This window comes from Lepidochelys olivacea, assembly GCF_965140295.1.
Source record: "Lepidochelys olivacea isolate rLepOli2 genome assembly, chromosome: 9".
In the NCBI taxonomy this organism is placed as follows: domain Eukaryota; kingdom Metazoa; phylum Chordata; order Testudines; family Cheloniidae; genus Lepidochelys; species Lepidochelys olivacea.
This window is the reverse complement of record NC_140419.1, coordinates 81,880,096-81,901,498: the sequence shown is the minus strand read 5'-3', so window position 1 is coordinate 81,901,498 and position 21,403 is coordinate 81,880,096. Positions and strand designations below refer to the sequence as shown.

The window sequence follows — 21,403 nt, the reverse complement described above, 5'->3', positions numbered from 1 at the left end:
GGGAGCTGTGTCCCTGCTTGCCTCCACCCCTTGTGAACATCCCTGCTTCCTGGCGGCCTGGCCTCTCAGAAAGGCTAGTGTGCAAACTGCAGTTTATGTGTGACTATAGTATGTTAGCTATGAATGATCTTGGATTTGAACCAGATAAATAGCTAGATGAAGGTTTGATTTTAGTTTGTACAATAAACTTGTTGGAAAGAGAACCTGTTTAGATAGCAAAAATTCCTGTGTACATCTATTCAGTGAATAATTTGTAATATGTTTCCAACAGCTTTGCCGCACTTTTCATGCCATTCCTGCTTCTTGATTTGAAGGCAGCAGGCCAATAGAATAGGCATGGGAGTGAGGAACACTGAATTCTAATCCCAGTTTTTATACAGATTATCTGAGTGGCTTCCGGGTAAACCAGTTAATCTTTGTCCCATTTTCTTCAGCTGGAAAAAGGGAAAATATTTGCCAGCTTCTCACATGTATGGTGAGGATTGATGAGTTAATATTTATACATTGCTTTGAAAATATAAACTTCTATTTCAGTTCTAAATTTTACTGTTATTTGTTAATCTTTTAACAGTTCAGCTAAAAGCTTCCTACTGATACGTTAGATGAGAACCAGAAGAGAAAATATTATTTGCTTGTTTATTTATATTTCTTAAAATCCACCCATAGAGTGCTACTGACAGTAGTATTTTGATGGGATTTTTTTTCAAGGCTTCCCCGTTAATCTAGAAGTTATAAAAAGCTAATTATTTAGCAAGCATTGCTTGATACCTACAATTAATTAGCCAGAATAACACTAGTCACTAACGCCTGGTCTGCACTTAAAATGTAGGTTGACATAGCTATGGTACTCAGAAGTGTGAAAAATCCGTACCCCGAAGCGACCAGCAGCTAGTTTGACTGAAGAATGCTCCTGGCTGTAGTATTCTTGCGGTGACGGAAGAACCCCATCCATTGCTTTAGATGGCATCTGCACTATGGGATTGTGCTGGCATAGCTACAGCACCATAGCTATGCCACTATAGTCCCTTCCCTGTAGTAGACATGGCCTAAGAAGGACAGCAGTTTCTTAAAGTACTAGAAAAATATGCATTTCATGATGTGCTTGTAGCCACTTGCAAAATCTCACACTGTTGTTTAACAAGTTACATTTATGTCTCAATTAAGCCTTCAAGAACCAGAGGAGCATTAGTGGGGAAGGAGTAAGTGAACTGTCGGAGCAGCTGTGGCTGGAGGGATTTAAGCCTACATAGAGCATGAGAAGGAATAATTATAACACTAGTGGGGAGTCAGGGTGAGCTTGCTTACCAGTGATTAAGACCTTCAGAAAAGCTGTAGCCTGCCCTTCTGTGAGAATTGACCTCCTGATGTTTGCCGGTGTGGGGGCAATTGGGATAGTAAGGCAGTTGCCCTACTCCAGACATGTTCCCTCTTGCATTTGTAAAGCATTATGGCTGCCTTCTGAATGGGAGTGATGGGGTGGGGAGAATGACTTGCTATGCTTCCTTCATCCATGCCATATTTTAGGCAGCCATCACTTTGTCCTTAAGTCTACAAAGGGACAATATGTCCAGGAGAACTGGTCAAACTGAGGAAACCATCCCCTCCAATCGTTCACCAGAATAGATGTATATATGTCTTCTTTGAATGAACAATGCAGAGTACCATATGTATGGGCCTAGTCTTCTGTTGGCAGATATGTTCCTTCTGGCACAAACCAAGGCATACTAATTTAAACATACTTGTGTTAATAGATATGATTCACTGTCCCCCAAAGTGTCCATACAAATAGGCCTCCAATAATACCATTGCACACTTTTTGACTATCCATACACTATTAATAATCTGACTTTCTTCTCACTTTACAGAAGCTGCAATGATTGATTCCTACATGTACACAAAAGATTTACTGTTTGCAGTTTGCTTGCAATAAACAGTGGGAATTTATTTAATTCCATATGAATATCATATTCTAGGACAGGGGTGGCCAACCCGAGCCTGAGAAGGAGCCAGAATTTACCAATTACATTGCCAAAGAGCCACAGTAATACGTCAGCAGCCCCCACATCTGCTCTCCAGCCCCCAGTCCCTTCCGCCTGCCGGCAGCCCCAACCAATCAGCACCTACTCCTCCCTCCCCCCGCAATCAGCTGTTTCATGTGTGCAGGAGGCTATGGGGGGAAGAGGGGAGGAGCGAGGGCATGCAAGGCTCAGGGGAAGGGGCAGGGGCCTTGGGGGAAGGGGTGGAGTGGGGGCAAGTCTTGGGGCAGAGCAGGGGGTTGAGTAATGAGCACCTCCAGCACACTGGAAAGTTAGCATCTATAGCTCCAGCCCCGGAGTCGGTGCCTAGACAAGGAGCCGCATATTAACCTCTGAAGAGCCGCATGTGGCTCCGGAGCCACAGGTTGGCCTCCCCTGTTTTAGGAAGTAACTTGGAGAAATCACTGAGAATGGGTTATTGATCCATAAGGTTACAGATTTTCTGCCTGTAAAATCTAACCTTAGACATTTCCTTCTACCAAAAAAATAAAAAAGGAGTAGTAATAATAATGTGAATGTTATGCTAGAATCTTGGCAACCATTTTATAGCAATTATGGTGGGACGTCTTTAAATAAATTGGGAAAGCAGTGAAAGCAAGTAGTTTAAAGTTATTTAACTTCAAAACCAGATAAAGAATAATTTATTTGGTTAGCATCACTTGGCATTAAAAATGATGTACCAGTCTTCTGCTCCCAGGTACGCTTATTATTAATCCTGCTTGATGGTAACGAAGGCAGAATTTGATCATTTAGTTCTGAGAAAAAGAATTCAACCCTGTTGAAGTAATGAATGTGTTTGGGACATGTGAGTCTTTCAGAGAACAACTGCTGGTATTTTCCTTACTTTTTGTATCCCTTTTTTCTTGTCCTTGTTTCTAATGATCTGTTTGAAGACTGAAACAGAATGATGGTTCTTTAGTAAAATATTTTTGTTTCCATATCAGTAAGGTTATGGAGTTGCTGGTAAATACTAGATTGCTGCCAGTGATTATGCACTGTACCCTGGCACACTTACTGGTATTCTACCTGTCATCCCAAATTAATTGTAAGGGCTACCTTCTGCCCATGGACCAACACACACATTTTATTTAAAATCAGTGGGTCGTGCCTGCTGCGAGCTGGAGGCTGATATTTGACTCTAAGCTTTTTATGTCATTAGATAAACAGAATTTGTTTCAGTATTACTGAACAACTTCACGATAATGTTAGACTTCCTTCCCATTCTTAAACAATAATATATACAGTCATTGAAAAGCGAACAATGTTTGCATCTTTTGAACCACTTTGTATATACTGTGAGTATACCAGCTCTTGGCAGGTTTGCTATATAATGCTACTAATTTGAAATTCTGTTGTATTCAGAAAACTTGAATGTACAGTTATGTAGGACAAAGATGATACTTTTTATTTAGCTAGATGCAATATATTGTTTATATTGCCATTCAGTTTTTGCCAAGATTATAGAATAACACTGTATATATAGATGCTAAAATACTATGATTATGAGCATGAAATAAAATCCTATATAGAACAGAATATTATTTCTTGTTGAGTTAAAACATTTCTTTTATTATCTTTTTTTAAAAGGTGGCATTTGATAGTCTAAATCTGAACATTTTGTAAACAACTACAATTTACTCTAATTGTATTTTTAAAAAGTAATGCGCAAATACACCCAGCATCATATATTTCCTGGTATATTAGTCCATTATAATCAGTTCAGCAAGAAATTTTCCGCAATATATAAACAGACTAGAACTACGTTCACCTGAGTTTTCAGTTGTTTCACTCTGTCAGTATCTGAAGCAAAATTATCTCCTACTCAAAGTTTTCTGAGTGATGGATTTTAGCAGCAAGGGTTCCCTGAGATAGCTGCAATGATTATAACATTTTGAAAACAGTCCTAGTTCCTGTGCAGGACAGCTAGCAGTCTGACACAAGTTGAATGAGAATTGTCCTTTACAAAATTGACATTTCAAGGGGAGAAAAAAAGATGAGTCCTTTTCACTTTCTCCTGTTCATTCTGAGACTATGACCTGCTGTATCTCAATGGGCTGTAATCCATTTATTGCATGTGGTGGTGGGAACAGAGAGTTAGACATCTCAGCTGGGCTAACTGAACCTGAGTCACTCTGAACTGAGCCTCCACTGCCATCAAACTGAGAGATTTTCTTCTTGATCATTTTCCTCTCCTTGGCTCGGCGATTCTGAAACCAGATTTTCACCTGAAATGTTATAAACAGTGTATGTTTAATTCTGATAAGTAGTTAGAGTGGTGTACAATAACATTAGCAACAGAAAGGGAAAAATTACCTTTAAGGAGTGAAAAAGCTATGTTTATTATGCAACCATATTATAGCTAATAGAAACTTTATTTCTTTCTCATGTCTGCCCATGTTATAGATATTTTTGTGTTTTAATTAGAACTACAGCAACATAGGAATTACCTTATTCGAAAAGACCAGAGGTCCCTCTACTCCACTATCTTTTCTCTGACAGTGGCCAGTACTAGATGTTTCTGAGGAACGTGCAATTATGGAATATGTCCATAAGAGAAGTTTCTTTCTATTCCATTAATTAGAGGTTGATTTATGTCCTGAAGCATGAGAGTTTATTACCTTCCACACTTAAAAAACCCCCCAAAACTATTTAACAAAAGGTGGATGTTCACTTTTTTTTTAATCTTGCTCTGCTCTTGACTTCAATGATATCTAGTGACAGTAAGTTCCATGGACTAATGATGCATATAAAAAGATTTCACTTTTATCAGTTTTAAATCTGCTGCCTTTTCAATTTAATTGTGTATCATCACAAGGTCTACCTTCACCATATCATTCATTTATCATCTTGTATACCTCTCTTATGTCCCCACTGATACATTTCAGAACCTCCTGTGTTTTTGCTACATTCCTTTAGATAGGTGACCAGAGCTGAAGGCTGTATTGCATGTGAGCATGTAACATTTATATAATGGCATTATAATAATTTCAGTATTTTCCATGACATTCCTTATGCATTCTACCATTTCTCTTCCTTTATAGATATTGATGATAATAACAACAACTCATATAATGTTTTTCACTAGTAGAACTCAAAACACTTTACAACAGAGGTCATTTACATTATCACCATTATATATACAAGTGGAGAAACTGAATCAAAGTGATAAGCAGGATTTAGATATGTATGTGATGTGTGTTTTAGAAATGCTAATAGATCATTACAAATTTTGTCAAAATTTTACTAGCAATAAAATTAAAGTCCATATTAATAAAAAGCACAGATTGCCATTCACAAACAGGGCTCCTTTATATAAGAGAAAAGTAACTGAACATAATAGAGGACTAATTGCTGGTTCTAAGCAGTGGCACTGATTACTTCAGAAATCTCCTTAGTGTAAGGTAGGTAGGCTGGTTTACACTATGTATTCCTCAAAATCCAACGCCTAGTTTTAAAATTGAACATCTATGCATCATTACCCCCCTTTTTTTCTTTAGTGATCTCATTCTACTCCATGTTGTCTCTTAGTCTGCATGTGGAGGAAGAGGAGGCAATTAAAGAAGGAGACTATTCAAAAGAGCTGAATATGTTTACTCAGAAGAGAACTAAAAAGAAAAATCTCTAGATCTGCCCAGGCAGGGAAGAGGCACTCTGTATAAATAAAGTATTGGAGAGGTGATAGTTTTTTCAATATTAACAAATCCTGTCTCCTCCTACTGACTTCAGCAGAACCTGTAAAGTTCTGTTGTACAAGGAGGGGTGGGATTCTGGGACCCCTTACACTAGTTTATATCTCCCGCACACCATAGAGCTGTGCTCCACAGGTGCTGGATCCAATCTAGTGATTTCTGGGGGGAATTCCCCACCCTGAATACCTATAGATTTCCCCTAAACAGTGTCTATATACTTTGGCTCAATTGCAGGGAAACATCCATATTCAGGACAGCACTTAATCATGTGCTTAATGTTAGAGATAAATGTAAGTGTGTGCTGGAGTGATTTCCTGAATTAGGGCCCTGAGCTGTGCATAGGGATAAGAATTTGGCCCTAAAACTTCTGGTTTAAAGTAACCTGTGTGCTACCTGTAAAATGTAAAGCATTGGTGAAAAAACTGCTGACTATCCAGGGGTATGTAAGACCCTCACTCCAGGCACTGAACTCACATAGATCAAAGGCAGATATGGCCCACAGAAAGCAATATTAATAAATCAAAACCAAAAAATACATAGACATGTTTTATTGCTATTTGCATTCTCCATTTTCATTCTGTCTGCTGATAGCTGAACTGAGCGTGATGCTGTAGATCTCTTCTGGGTCACCATTTTGTTGCGACTGCAAGAATGAAGCAAAATGGAGAATGCCATAGTTATAACGGACAGAACTAAAACAATGCTATGTTATGTTAAATTGGGTCTTTTTAAAATTCCAGCTGTGTACATGTGGTTAGCTGGTGTGTAGGCAAGAAAGAGTGCTTTTCCATGCCTGTGGTTTGAGGTTAATTCCTTATGGTTAGTTATTCAAACTTTTCCCACATAGTAACCAGAGAAAACATATATGACTCCAGGTTTTTATGTTAAACTGACTGTTATTTATTTGTATTTAGCATATTCTACAGCTCCTATAGCCATGGCAGCTACATTGCTGCAACCAATCAACTGTGTCTTGGTCCTATGTTACTTATAGAACATCAGCACTGAATTCATTGGCTTATCATCTCTGATAACTACCATTAATAGGACCTGGCCTGTAAATACGAAATATATAAAAAAATCTTGTATTTGCTCCGTTTACCTGTCTCTCAGATAGTCCCAGGTTTGCTGCAAGTTCAGACTTCCTCCTTATTGTAATGTATCTGTTGCAATGAAACTCCTTCTCTAATTCTAGTCTCTGGTGATCTGTGTAAACAACTCGGTACTTTTCCTTTGTTCTTGTTTTACCTGTTTAAGAAACACATGTATTTTAATACTTTGACTATAGCATCTTCCATCTGAGGATCTCAAAAAACTTTATAGACATTAATGAATTCAGCCTCACATTACCCATTTGGGATTATTTTCTCTGTTACAGATTTGGAAACTGAGGTGCAGAGCGGTTAAGTGACTTACCCAGAGTCACACAGTGTGTCTATAGCATAGCTGTGAGCAGAATCCAGATCTCCTTATATCTATGCTTTAACTAATGCTTTCTTTCTGTTCCATTATTGCTCTAGGGAGTCATTTCTTCATAGTTTTCCCTAATTACTTTTTGTTACTAATACATGCAAAATAATGAGCAATCAAAATTATTTCTCAAAGTAAATATCCTATGCCACCTTTCTTCTGAGAGGATCCTAAAGCACTTAATACAAATTATGTGATGTAAACGTATAAATTGTTGGTGTTTGCTATCTTCTGCCCCAAAGGCTGCTGTATTTCACTGCCAGGTGAAGTGATGCCTGTGGTCTTTGTGTGTGCATATGCATACATATACATCACAGGAGTAACTTCCCACAGCACTAAAATTCAGCCACCATCTGTTTTTTTAGAAACATGCTTTAATTCCATGTCTGGTTGAGATGTACAACCAAGGTATCATAAGAAATAAATTTGGCCCTAAGACATTGGTTTCACATCTCTTTCAAACATAGAATTAAAGAAATGTTCTACTAAAAAACAGATAGTAAATATGTTTTTTATCAGTGACCTTGTTCAGTTCTAGGGCACAAATAGCAATTCAATAACATTTAATTAGAATTACCTGCAAAATAAAGGCCCAGGTTTGCAGCGTCCTGAATGCCTCTTGAGCTTGATATTATGGGTACAGAGTGCCTTCAATTGTTATTGGGAATTGAAGGCACATGGTAAAATGTTGTACCAGGCCCTAACATTAGTGTACAAAAACGATTTCAATGTCACACCATCCCAAAACAAAATCAGACAAAAGATGCTCATAAGTATGCTGGATTAATATTATTACCATGTCTATTACTTGGTGTTTGGAAGATAAACTTTCATTTTCTGTGGGTAAGATTATCAGATGTTAATACAGAGAGGTCATTCTGTAATGTATTTGTTCTCTTTAGCACTTTCCAAAGTTGATTGGGAAGGGTGGTGTGTTTGGTGTGTGGTGTTTTGTTTTTTTTTGTTTTTTTTGTAAAATCCTTCTGATCTTCCCAGGTTGTTTTTGATGTGAGGGTTTTTTGGGACAAACTGTAGGACAAAGACTCCTTTAAAGTGGTTCTCTAAACTCCATTGAGGTGTTAAGATGAAGCACACGCCACACAAAAGAGCTACAAGAAGATCTTATCAAGAACCTCTTTCACATTCAGAAACACAGCCAATTGGTTTGGAATTTACAAGCCCTAAACAAATGTCAGACTCTCTTTCATCTTAGGAAAAAAAGAAAGGGAGAGAAATAGATGAAGGAATATTTCTTTTGCTCATGGCTTTTTAATTTGTAGACTACAGCACGGCTGATTTGTGTAGATAATCCTGGTGGTTTATCTAAAGTTACACAATTTAGGGTGATTTCCTAAACCCAATATTACTTTAAATAGGAAATGTTTCTATCACTAAAAGTCACATTTATTGGTGATGTTAGTTTGTTGAATATTTCAACCCATATTTTGCTTTTCTTAGGATGGCTAAAGTCCTGGCTTTGAAATATTTGGCTTAAGTGATGGGTGTTCTGTTAACAGTGGTCTAGCTATTATGTTCCAATTACATTTTAAGCCATTAGTCTAACTTGTGAAAACAAGAGTTTAAACAGGGTTATTCTAACTTTTCCATAATCAGTAAATATAACCAAGATTCGAGGGAGTAGGATAGAAGGAACAGTTTATCCCATTCCACTTGGCCATAAAATTCACAGAGCATTTCTTCTGAAGACAATAAAGCTAGGAGAAGGCCTCTTTATTTGCTGTGAAAATCATCACCCTTTCCGGCAATATAACTCCTGAAGAAAAGAGGGAGAAGGAAGAGACAGGGCTGCATATCAAAGCAGAGAGAAGTGTTAAAAGGGTCTGTTGCCTCAATATGACAGATAGGCCTCAAAATCCAAGACAATGTAGCCCAGGGAAAAAATAGATGTCACAACTGGATTACAAAGTGAAATAAATTAGCATTAGAACTGGTACCTGGCCCTTTTCCTCATGGCTTCTTTCCTATTTCATTTTCCAACAGATTTTTATTGTGATGACATCTGAACTAATTGTACATCGTGATCTATCTAAACACACACATATCTATATAAAATGTGTGTAATATGTCGAAACAGAAAACGTGTCTGAGGCTTGTTCCTGCAAGCCATGCATGAATAATCTTTACTCTTAATAATCCCACTGAACTCAATGCTGATATTTTTGTGAATGTGGTTTGCCAGATTGCTCCCCCTACAATTTCCACATGCACTTCTTTGGCGGTTTGAAATACGTTCTCTGGACCTCTGTATAAATGTGCCTTCCTTCCTCCCTCCATTCCCCTTTCACCCCTCGCAGAATATGATATAAGAGAAGGAAATACTGAGTTTCATTTTATACCATTACTTGAATTGGTTTAAAAATAAATTGGATTTAAGGTCTAATCCTACACCATTAAAATCAATAGGGATTTTGTTTTTGACTCCAGCGAAAACAGGATCAAATCTTGGGGAAATAGGGATGTGTTCCTTTCAGTTTGTGGCACCCTGTCTTGAAAGGCATACAGCTTGATTCAATTTGCATTTTTAAAAAATTCTTGTTGCATAATTCATAGATTCATAGATATTTAGGTCAGAAGGGACTATTATGATCATCTAGTCTGACCTCCTGCACAACGCAGGCCACAGAATTTCACCCACCACTCCTGCGAAAAAACTCTCACCTATGTCTGAGCTATTGAAGTCTTCAAATCGTGGTTTAAAGACTTCAAGGAGCAGAGAATCCTCCAGCAAGTGACCCATGCCCCATGCTGCAGAGGAAGGCAAAAAACCTCCAGGGCCTCTTCCAATCTGCCCTGGAGGAAAATTCCTTCCCGGCCCCAAATATGGCGATCAGCTAAACCCTGAGCATATGGGCAAGATTCACCCAGATACTACAGAAATAATGTGTTTCTTATTTTTAAAACCCCAACATAATTGCACTGTAGCTTTTGAAGAATGGAATTTAACATTTTCTTTGAAAATACAGTTTTAGAGGACTATATAATATGTAATTGTTTATACAAAAATATATTAATAATTACATTTCAAAGAGTCCATAATATTGGAAAGTATCAAATCATAATTTTCTTTTTTTATTGCAGCATTTTTTTCCTGAGAATTGGTTTGGTGAGTTATTACTTTTAATGGTTTTGCTTTGGATGCAACTGAATTTAAAATATATCCAGCAAAATGTAGTATTTTGCTACAGTATGTACTGTACAAAATATATTGTCAAAATTTAATGCATTAAGTATGAGAAGAGATTTTGACATTATTTTTGTAATCCCTGCTGATATCTTCAGCACTACATTTAGGAAAGTTCCCGCATTTCATTTCATTTAATACATTTTGGCCCCAATCATGCAAAGACTTACATGTGCTGAAATAAAGTTGAGTTATATCAGACTACTCACAATGAGTAAAATTAAGTACATATGAAATCTTTGTAGGTCAGGGCCATATATTTCAGATATAGTTTCTTAACAATGAAATAGTCTTGGAAGAAAAGTGATAGAAATCTTATTTCTAGAGTCATGTAAAACTAGACTGGACAGAGCTCTAGTTAATACATATGGGGGAGCAGTTCTACACTGGTAGAGGTGGATATGATGACTCAGCAGGCTTTTTCCGTCTTTGATTTCTTTAATTCTATAGAAGATGGAATGTTTTAAGTTCTTCTTATTGCAATATCTTCTAGAGAAAGCATTGATCAGTTAGCCTGTATGATTCCCATTTAATTTTATCTCCTTTGCGTTTAGGTTTTTTTTTTTTTTTTTAAATGTAGAGACTTTTTAGCAAATTGTTAAAACTGTATTTACATTTGGACTATTACTAGGGACATGTGTGGGACTAATAACATTAACTACCTTTTACATTCAGTATTTTCCTTTTTTAAAATTAAAAAATCAAGCTTGGTGAAATCTTGTTTGGACTGTGTTATATATACATCTCACACGATATACTTCATTTTCCCAAATAGAATTTATTTTTCACAAGATTAAGACATTTTTGGACCTGATCCTGTTAGGTTCTGAGTGAACTCAAACTATTGAAGTCAAATGGGAGAGTTGAAGGTGCTCAACACCTCAAAAGATTGGGCCCTGGGAAGCTAAAGCCCTGATCAGGCAAAAACTTACCTGCTTAACTGTCCCTTAAATTGAGTCTATTCACAGGCCTCAATTCAACAGTCCATTTCTGTTCACAAAGCATGTGTTAGGTACTTTGCTGAATAAAGATGGCCTTAAGCATCTGCTTAAATGTTTGGCTGAATTGGGGCTTCAGTGCATTAAATTAAGCCTGTGTATAAGTCTTTACAAGGTCTGGGCCTATTAATGGCTTCCGATGTTGGTAAACTCTTAAGTACTGTATGGAACTCGGCTTCCTGATTTTTTGTATCTATTTCATTCCTTAAACATACTAGTTCAATTAGAATTCAGTGGAGTTACATCACAAGGATGAATTTTGTCCCATTGCCCTTTAATTCAGTCACACCAGCTCTTCTGAGTCCATCCAACTCTTACATCCGTTTTACATGAATGAACTCTTGATTTGCACAAGAGAATGTGAGGAGAAAACCAGATCCTATTAATATGCCTGGTTTTGAGGAACCATGTACGTATGGACATATACAGGCTCCAAATGGACACTCTGTGATATCTGAAGACTGGCTTAGGTTTATTTTTATTTTTTAACAAAAATGAAATATAAACTAAACATGGACATTTTGGCTGAAAAACAATTGCAAAACTAATCTTGTTCTTGAGTTACTAGTAGCCATCTGTAACTGAATATATGTATCCTGTAAGATTGTTCCAGTTGTAACTGCCCTTCTTTCCTTAGGCCATTTTCTTTGATGGTGTGTAACACACACTTACTATTTTTAACCTTAACAATAGATTTAGCAGCTGGCAGGCCTTGCTACACATAATCTACACCCAGCTGATCTACACAGAAAGGGTCTTCTGGCATGCAGCTTGTCACAAAATCGAGCACATCAAGCTCTGACAGTTTGAACAAGGGAGGTTTTTAAATGTCTAACTGTAACACATAACAAAATCCTGCTGAACAAGGAGATACTTTTAAAAACAACTAAAAAGAAAACCAAACCGAAATGAGAAGCTCTCCTTTCGTTGGGACTTGTCATGTCTGCAAAAAAATTTATACAATCAATAAAATCATAATTAAGGCTGATCGCTTGCCAGGGAATGTATCTACTCAATTGATAAATCCACTAAGTGAAATAAAAAATATACTAACCAGGAGAAAATGGCTTAATCATCATAGTTGGAGGGGCCTAAACTGAATTCTCTTTTAAAGAATTGTTGAAAGAATAAAGCCAAACTGAAGATGTCAAAACATTTATTGCTCAATAGCTAGCAAGATAGTAACATAGTATTTTTGCAAATATGACTATTAAAAGTAAGTACATTTAACACTTTCTCATAAAACTTATTAAATGGCTTTTCTTTTAGTTAAATAATTTTTGTTATGAATACTGTTTTCTGCATGTACATTAATAATATTTTGTCTACAATACATTTTATCCAAAAGGATCTTAAAGTGCATTACAGACTATGTGCAAAGATCATGTTATAGTTTGTGAAATGTAGCCAGATCTAAGGTAGAACACAGCAGCCATTCCACACAAGCAACATTAAAAAACATTTATAAGAGAAAAGTGAAACTAGTACGAATTTAGTTCAAACTGTATTTATAAAGTGCTACATTAAATATAATGAGCAATCCAGCTAGGTATGAGATCCAATTAAGACTCTCTATAAATGAGACCAGTGAAAGATAATAGAAAATGTTTTAGAGGGTTGAAAGTTCACTTACCTGCAGTAGTAGATTGCGTTTTTCTCATCCATTCATAAGAGTTGTGCTTTTGACTGTTGGGAGAGATTTGCTCTGCATTAATTGTATCTACAGGAGGTAAAACTCCAGATCCAGCAGGATGCAGGGAATTGTAATCAGTAGAGCTGTAGGAGACCTGCCCAGGAGACGAGCCATTGATTTGTGCAGCAGTAACTATGCTGGAGGGTGCTGGGCCATAAGTATTCCAGTCTTCCCTTTGCGTGCCATAGTGGGATCCCCAACCTCCTGAAGACTGTCCAGGGTTGTCCATGCTTGGCACATGATGATATCCCATGTAATCTGAATAGGATGGAGTGGAGACAAAGTTTTGCACCGGTAGATTGTTGTTGCACCTTACGGATCCTGGATACATGCTGGTTTCTTTATCCAAAAGATAACTTACGTACATGATGGTTGCAACTGGTGAAAGAACTTTGTTAAGACATCCTGTTCATCAATGTTTTCTTTCACTCTTTAAAAAAAAAATTGTATTCCTGATCTTAATAAATGATATTCTACTTGGAATCTTCTAACTCATCCTGTATTATCAACAACTGTTTTTACCAGGTGCTGGTGGTAATGGTTTACCAAGATCTTGTCTGACGTCAGGGTAACTGCCTGCCTCATAATTACATTTGCATTCAAATGAAGGGCTGACCATCCAGGCAACCCCACCTTGCTGCTAGTTCTAGTGCTTCCTTTTTCACAGATCTTTTATGTATCCTACCCCCATTCCCACTCACCTAAAACAATTCCACCACAGCACAATGATGTTGAAATTGCTTGTGCTTCTAGAAAAAAAAATTGTTTTTTAAAATCTATATAGGTAACTATAATTGCAATTTATATGCTGCCAAAAGGATTTTGCCTCAGCTCTTTTAAAATGAGGACTTTTGTCTAAAGCATTTATTTATATAGTTTTAAGGGGGATAAAGTATACTGGTAAATATGTTTATTAAACCTTTATATTCTGAACTTCACAAATTACTTGTTTATCTTTCAACTCTTTTTAAAGGGACACTACCCACTTGAATATTTTGTAACTGTCCAGTTTCAGAGAAGTCCAGTTTCTATAGACCAACCCTTTAAGTAGTATGTCTTGAATTTTTAAAATATAATTCTTTAAAAATGTGTGCTCATAGTGTTTTTTTCTTTTCTGGTGATATTTATTAGTCTTTTCAGCATGGGAGATGTTAATTCCCTAACCTTGCAATGAGCATGGCTAGACTTTTGCGCCCATATGGAGCCCCATTGACTTCACTGGGGTTTAAAGGGATTTACCGATGTAGAGTCCACTGCTGGATCAGGGGCTAACTGACTAACTTTTCAAGGTAAGCAGTGCAACGGATCAGACACAGATGGTATCAAAAGCAACCAAACGAAATAAGTGGAGTAAAAAAAAAATTATCCAAATTTCTTTCAGTTCTAGTCTTCTTGGGTGTTACTAATAGGAAATATACAATTCTGAGACAAATGTGATTTTTGAAGTTTACATTTTCTTTTCAGGTGAAATTGGTGGGACACATCTTAATTGTCAGCTCTCTGAATTTGACTTCATACCTGTATGTAGAGCACCTAGCACACCCTGGATACTATAAAAGTAAATAGTAGTAGTAATATCAAGAAAGGGAATTTTACAAATGTTTTGATAAGGCATTGTTGAGTGTTTGTTAAACGAAGGGGATAAACCATGTCTTACTAGTTGAAAATCACCATTGTTTTTTTGTATATGTTAGATTTCTGTGCAGTGGATTTCATTTCACATGTTTAGCTCAGATGCATGCCTAAATAATGAGCTATTTGTCGAGAGATATGTTTGCAAAAGAGGTGCAAATTATAATGAGATCTTTTCCTTTTCAGAGGTGTGGCTTTTCATTCAGAGCCCTTTGCACTTTGACACCATTCAGACTCACACATCCCTTCTAATTCCAGCAACCTACCTGTGTACCTAATAGAAAGTGGGGAAGGGGGAGGGAAGAAAAAAGGGTTATTTTTCCAACAAATGAAGGAAAAGGAGTATACAGTATTTAAAGGCTTTAGTGGAAAATGTGTCCACTTCTTTATCAATGATTTTGTAATATTACATTTTTCTTTGCTTCTCAGGCCAGCAGAGAATACTGTAGAAAGCTGTGTCGTGGGAGGGGGTGGACGAAGATAGGGCCTTGTGTCACTAGAGCACCCCCTCTTCCTACTAAAGAGTGGCGATGATGGGGTCAGAAGGGAATCCTGTTCTCTTTAGCTGTGAGAAAGAAATATTACAACATAATCTCTCACTTTCAAGTACTGTTTGCTGGTGATGGCTGGTGTTCAGTGGAGCATAGAAGGGATTTTCATGGATGTTTGTGAACATCTTTCAGATGAAACATTAAATGTTGATCAGACTGGAAATATGAGCAGACTGGAAATTTGCTCTATGCGTGAGCATCGTGCGAGATGTAACGTTGCTATACACTGCTACGTCTACCATGCTGTACTATCAACTTAGACAAATCCAAGTAGTTGCAATTAGGTGTGGATAAAATTTCAGCTCTGTCAACTCAATTAGCACCATGGCCATAGACTTCCAGTAAAAATGGGCTGTTTACAAAATTCAAGTCAAACACATTTTGCAAAGCCTGCTCCTCCTAAAAAAGGAATTATCACACTCATATATAAATCAATGGCATTTATTTTTATAGCATGAATTGTACCTACATATGATTTTTCATTCCTGGCCTTTTCCTTCTTAGTGGCTCTATTCTCCCTTTCCCACAATTTCACTATTAGCTAATCTTATATTTTTGTATCACAGAGCTTTACCCTTCTTTCTCTGTTCGTCTTTTATCTCTTGTTTTTGCTCCTCCTTTCTCTTTCTTGTTTTTGCCTGTTCTATTATCTGAATTTTCTTCAGATCTTTCAGTCCTCTCCAGAACATCTTCTTAATTAGATCAGGATATGCCCATGGCAGATTGCTGTACTGATTCAATATCAGGTTACAATAGCAGCTTTAGATAAGGCATTTTGCTTAAACAGATTTACATAAAGGATAAGATTTCTGGGTAGGACTGCAAATTTTTAGCATCCATACCAACATAAGATAACTAAACTGCCAACATACTATTGTTGTTCCACACACTGGTTCTTGTGTCTTCAACATTTCACGGCTAAGTGATGAGCATGCAGTAAAAATAAAACTAAAGGCTCCGCCAACAGGCTAGGAGCTTGAAGCCATCTAAATTTTAGAATTTGCTGTTAATCTTGATTGGATTGGTAGGAAATTAACAGGAACGGACAGAAACCCTCCATGAGTCATGTCCTGGTCATGGGACGGTGAGGCAGCTACTTCACTCAGTGGTATAGGGCGGACTGCTGGTTAGCTTGCCCTCTTTGTTAATTCAGTGTGTCCCTAGTGAGAACTATGGCTTACCAGCTCAGATCCAGCAAAGCACTTAAGTGTGTGCTTAACTTTAACATGGAGGCTGAACTATTTGCTCATTTTTTGCATTGGACCTTTCTGGAAAAGAATGGATGCATCAGGTGATGAAACTTTGCATCGGGAATTTTTGCATGTAAAATCTTTGTTAGCAAAGAGAAAGATGATGGAAATCAGCATGTCAGCTGTCCATGGAGATTTCCTGAAGGTGGCCATTCTGAATTCTATATACTTCGTTTTTTAACAACATTTCAAAAGAATGTTTCAAACTATCAATTAGTTGTGAGAGGAGAGAGAGTGAGTGTAAGGGCCATGATAACCTTCTGTGGCTTTTCCCCTGTGGGCCTCTTTATAATAATGAATCATTTTTAGTGCTGTCTTTTCCATTTCATAAATAAATGGCATGTACATAATTCATGCAACCCAGAATGGATTTATATAAAGGGCAGGAGGGAGTGGTTCAGGACTGAAGGGGAGTCACACCATTCTAGAGTGTGGATGCTTTAAAGTACATCCTGGCAGCATGGGGTCCACCGTGTAACTGAGTGAGTATAGGTCACTTTGGCAAAGGAGATTATTTAACCCTAGAATGGAACATGCATGATATGTCCTAAAGTTACCTCTCCATTTTTTGTGACATCCAGTAGGAAAGGAGTCTTCTTCACTGCAGAGTGCACAGGGAACTAATTGCACTCTTTAAATACTGGAGGAAAGGAGCTGGAATGCTTTTTGGTCATGATGCTTTGGTAACTACTTCTGCTGTCCCTGTTCTGCGTTCATGTCATTGATGTTGGTGTCAATGCATGTGCTGTCAAGCAATCAGACACATATGACCATGTATCCAGATAGTGACAACTATTTTCAGTACCTAGAAAATGGGACTACTTGTGATAGTCACTATTTGGCCAGTCAAGGCAAATGTGGCTTTAGCATTTCATTGTGAATTACAAATGTAGAGATTTCGGTTTGGAACAAGTCTGTACTGCATTAATATATTTGAAAATTGAATAAGGGTTCTAACTGGGACCAAGACTTCCATCTCTATGCCCAGAGTAAATATATTTGCCCAAGGAAAAAACAGCTGGAATAGAAGGTGGCACATGCCTGAAATTCAACCATGTTTGTTCCTTATGCATTGGATAATGTCCAGTTTACTGCAGAGATTGCACAGCTTAGTTTTGGAAAATCATTGAAGTTTGATGGTTTTGAATTTGCATGTCTTGCTCATTTGTACCAGATCTTCCCTGTTTAATATTATTTATGCTTCCTGTTGAGCAGTGAGAATTCAAGGTTGTATCACTGAAATCATCTGAGCTTGGATTTATACAGTTTTGGGTCCAATCACAATAAAGATGAAGAGCTTCAATACCTTTGTGAAACAATCTGGTGTGTGATGATGATAATGCCTACATTGTGCTTTTCTTCAAGGCACTTTGCTAGCAACTAGTTCTTCACCACAATCTTATGGTGTTATCCACATTTTTACAGAAGTGAGGAAAATGAGAGGCGATTAAGTCATCTGCCCAAAACCACAATGGAAGTTGGTGTCAGAGCTAAGATTAGCACCAGCAGTTCCTGGTTTCTGGTTCTTACTCAGCCGACTGGATCAAACCACCTCTATTGCTGATTGGCTCCGCATTTATCTGTCTCTTTTTATTTCTAATTGTGCTGATCACATATAATGTAGGCAAATATATTTGGCAAATTTCTTCATGAGAAATATTATTCCTTGTGCATTTGTGGGCAATCCATGTTATAATGAACAAAAGCACACTTAAGATATTTAGTTGAATTGATTACCTGTATGTTTTACAAAATGTTTATCGCTGGCGTAACTAGAAGGTTAATGATCCCTAAAGTATTATCCCGGTTTATAGATACTGCATTTGGGGCAATAAATGTTAACCTTTGAACATTTGCTTCTGCAAATAAAATTCAGCCTCATTTTGTGTACCTAACAACCTCTGATTGGAAACACATAGCAACCTATAGCAAGCAAACTTTCAGCAAACTGGAACAGAAATGAGGTAGGTCTTCAAAGTGATCACTTATCTTCCTCAATAACTCTTCTGCATGTAAACAAGATAAAACAGGCTGTTTTGCCAGATCCCTCATTCTTTGAATGGCATGTTTGTCTAGTTATAAAGAACAAGCAATTGTGCTTGGGTATATTTTTCCTTTCATACAGAAGCTTTTGAGTTAGAGACTTGAATTTCTCTTCCTTTAATCCTGCAATGGAATTTTAAAGCACTTCACAGAGATGTGAAGAAAGAGTAGGTAACTATGAACTTGATCCTGCAGTGTGTGGGGCACCTTTTTGCATGATGCTGAACACCTTCATTTTCTGTTAGTATCAATAATAGTTGAGGGCAGTTAGGACCTTGCCTAAGTATCTGAGCACCTCATAGGATTGGTCCCGAAGTTACTATATGGAGGCACAGTAGGCACAATGTTATAATTTTCAGATTTAGAATTTCAAAATGTTTTACTGTTTTGATCTCTATAGTTTGATTGTGTGTCTGTCCCCCCCTTTCCTTTAGAAGAGTCCTCTTTTCTCTGTCTGTTGGAAATCAAGTGAGATCAAGCTTAAAATATAAAGAAGAAATACCATATACAGTGGAGTCTGTACACAGTGTATGTACAATTTTCCTTTAATTCAAAGTCGGATGGCTGTTGTTTGCAATTCTGATGGGCATATCTGGAAGATAATACGTCTTGATACGGTTGACATGGTTAGCAATGCAAATGATAAATCACTTTGGTAGCAAAATGCTGTAATCAAGAGCCTGCTTCCAAAGCACATTGAAATCAGTGGGATTCTTTCCATTGACCTCAGTGGACTTTGGACTCTGTCTCAGTATGCCAGTATAGACTGATTAAAGTAACTTCTTACATATTTCAATGGTAAGTGATAAATTCACCATTTTCAGGTACCAAATATTGGATATGAAATGCAAATCCAGATAACAAAATACATTACATGTAATTTTGTTAGCAGTATTTGTGTCTTCATTCTGTGCCTCATTTGTGCCCAATTCTGACCATTATGGACTATGAACTTTTTCTCCATAATTCTCATATCTTTAAGGTCAGAAAGGACCATCATGATCATCTAGTCTGACCTTCTGTACTTTGCAGGCCATGAAACCTCTCCTGTAATAGAATCCTAACCTCTGGGTGAGTTACTGAAGTCCTCAAATCATGATTTAAAGACTTCAGGTTACAGAGAATCCACCATTTATACTAGTTCAGTGGTTCTCAAACTTTAGCAGCCCGAGGAGCCCCATTTTGATTTAAAATTTTTCACGGATTCCCCAAGACCCCCACTTAGCCCCAGGGCATGCCCCCACTGAACCCCTTTCCATAAGGCTCCCCTCCCGCTCCACCTCCTTCCACCCTCACTTCACCCCTGCCCCTCCTCTTCTCCGCCTCTTTCCACCGCCTCCCCCGAGCACGCCCAGTCCATGCTCCTCCCCCTCCTGTCCAGCGGCTCCAGCATGCCACTGAACAGCTGTTCCCCAGCATGCAGGAGGCACTGGGAGGAAGGGGGAGGAGTTGATCAGCGGGGCTGGTGGCCCTGCACATGATTCTGCCCCCTCCCCCAAGTGTGCCCTGTCCCTGCTCCTCTCCCTCCCTCCCAGCGCCTCCTGTACACTGCTGAAGAGCTGTTCCCTGGCATGCAGGAGGTGCTGGGAGGGAGGGGGAGAAGTTGATCGGGGGGGGGCCCATGGAGCCCCCCTGGAGTGTCTTGGGTCTGCGGACCCCAGTTTGAGAAACTCTGTCCTAGTTTAAATCTGCAGGTAACCAATGCCTCCTGCTGTAGAGGAAAGCAGGATCAGTGCCAATCTGCCCTAGGCTGTCTGCCAATCTGACCCAGGGGGAAATTCCTTTCTGATCCCAAATTTAGCGATCAGTTAGACCCTGAGCATGTGCGCAAGACCCGCTAGCCAGACTCCTGGGAAAGAATTCTCTGTAGTAACTTGGAGCCCTGCCCGTCATGGCAGTAGGAGCTTCCAAACCATCTCTAGATGTTGATACAGTGAATTTGTCGCACAGATTGTCATGGTGAATGACTTCCTCTTTGTGCGCTGTACCTCTCAGAACAGCAGCAGCAGTGCAGACTTCCCTCAGGCTGCCCAGCCAATCTGCCTGAATCTTGATATGGAAGGGCCACCCCTAAGGCTGAATTTAGTCTCAACACCTTATGTGGCTACTGCCAACCAGAAAGGCAATTTTAGAGGGTATTTAGAGGGCATTGTGATACAAACACATGCCCATTGGAGCTGGACTGGGACCTTTAACCTTATTTCACTTAGGCCATTGCACAACCATGAGGTATTAAAAAAAACTTTGATCCTTAATGGTCTGAGCTGCACTAAAATTGGTGATTTAGACGTGACATTACCAACTGCCTGAGCCATCTTGTTCTCACCATAACACCTCCACTTATACTATATATTTAAATTTTATATCATAATTATATTAAATAACAGACTGATGATGAAAATCCTTTTTGCATTATCATTTTCTGCAGTAGGTTTAAACCACATTGGAAACACTTATTGAAAAGTCACTTTATTTTAGAGTTCTTTATATACAAAGTAATTTTTCATTACCCACATTAGATCATCAAAATAATATTATGATATATAATTAAAAGGAAAACAAAAATGTACATACGCTTAGGCCAAGATTTGGGGTAAAATTTTCAAAAGTGCCTGTGTGACTTGGGAATCTATGTCCCATTTCCAAAAGTGACTTAGGTACTTAAACAACAAGGAGTTCTTGTGGCACCTTGGAGACTAACACGGCTACCACTCTGAAACCTGTCACCATGTTAGGTACTTAAGAGGCTTTGTCTTAATGAGAGTCAATGGGACTTAGGAGCCTGTCACTTTTAACAATGGGACAGAGCTATTTAGGTGCTTTTGAAAATGTTACCCTT

General features: G+C 38.1%; 2 protein-coding genes across 9 annotated transcripts in view; one reads left to right on the top strand and one right to left on the bottom strand.

The window, feature by feature from the left end:
- The window catches only part of LOC311525982 (uncharacterized protein), an 81,621-nt gene that overhangs the window by 15,523 nt on the left and 44,695 nt on the right, over window positions 1-21,403 (top strand). For 4 of the 8 annotated variants that reach the window (XR_014712913.1, XR_014712914.1, XR_014712915.1 and 1 more), the window contains exon 3: window positions 10,295-10,319. The exons of 3 other annotated variants lie outside the window; for them this stretch is intronic. The gene's annotated coding sequence lies outside the window, so the exon portion shown is untranslated. Of the gene's footprint in view, window positions 1-10,294; window positions 10,320-14,552; window positions 14,633-21,403 lie in introns of those variants that run through there. One more of the 8 variants, XR_014712917.1, reaches the window with a different exon arrangement.
- CDX4 (caudal type homeobox 4) lies at window positions 4,054-13,465 on the bottom strand. The gene is made up of 3 exons (XM_084638537.1): window positions 13,029-13,465; window positions 6,828-6,973; window positions 4,054-4,261 (listed from the first exon to the last, which is right to left on the bottom strand). Exons 1-3 carry the CDS (start codon window positions 13,453-13,455, stop codon window positions 4,055-4,057), a joined length of 780 nt encoding a protein of 259 aa, XP_084494663.1. The 5' UTR covers window positions 13,456-13,465; the 3' UTR covers window position 4,054.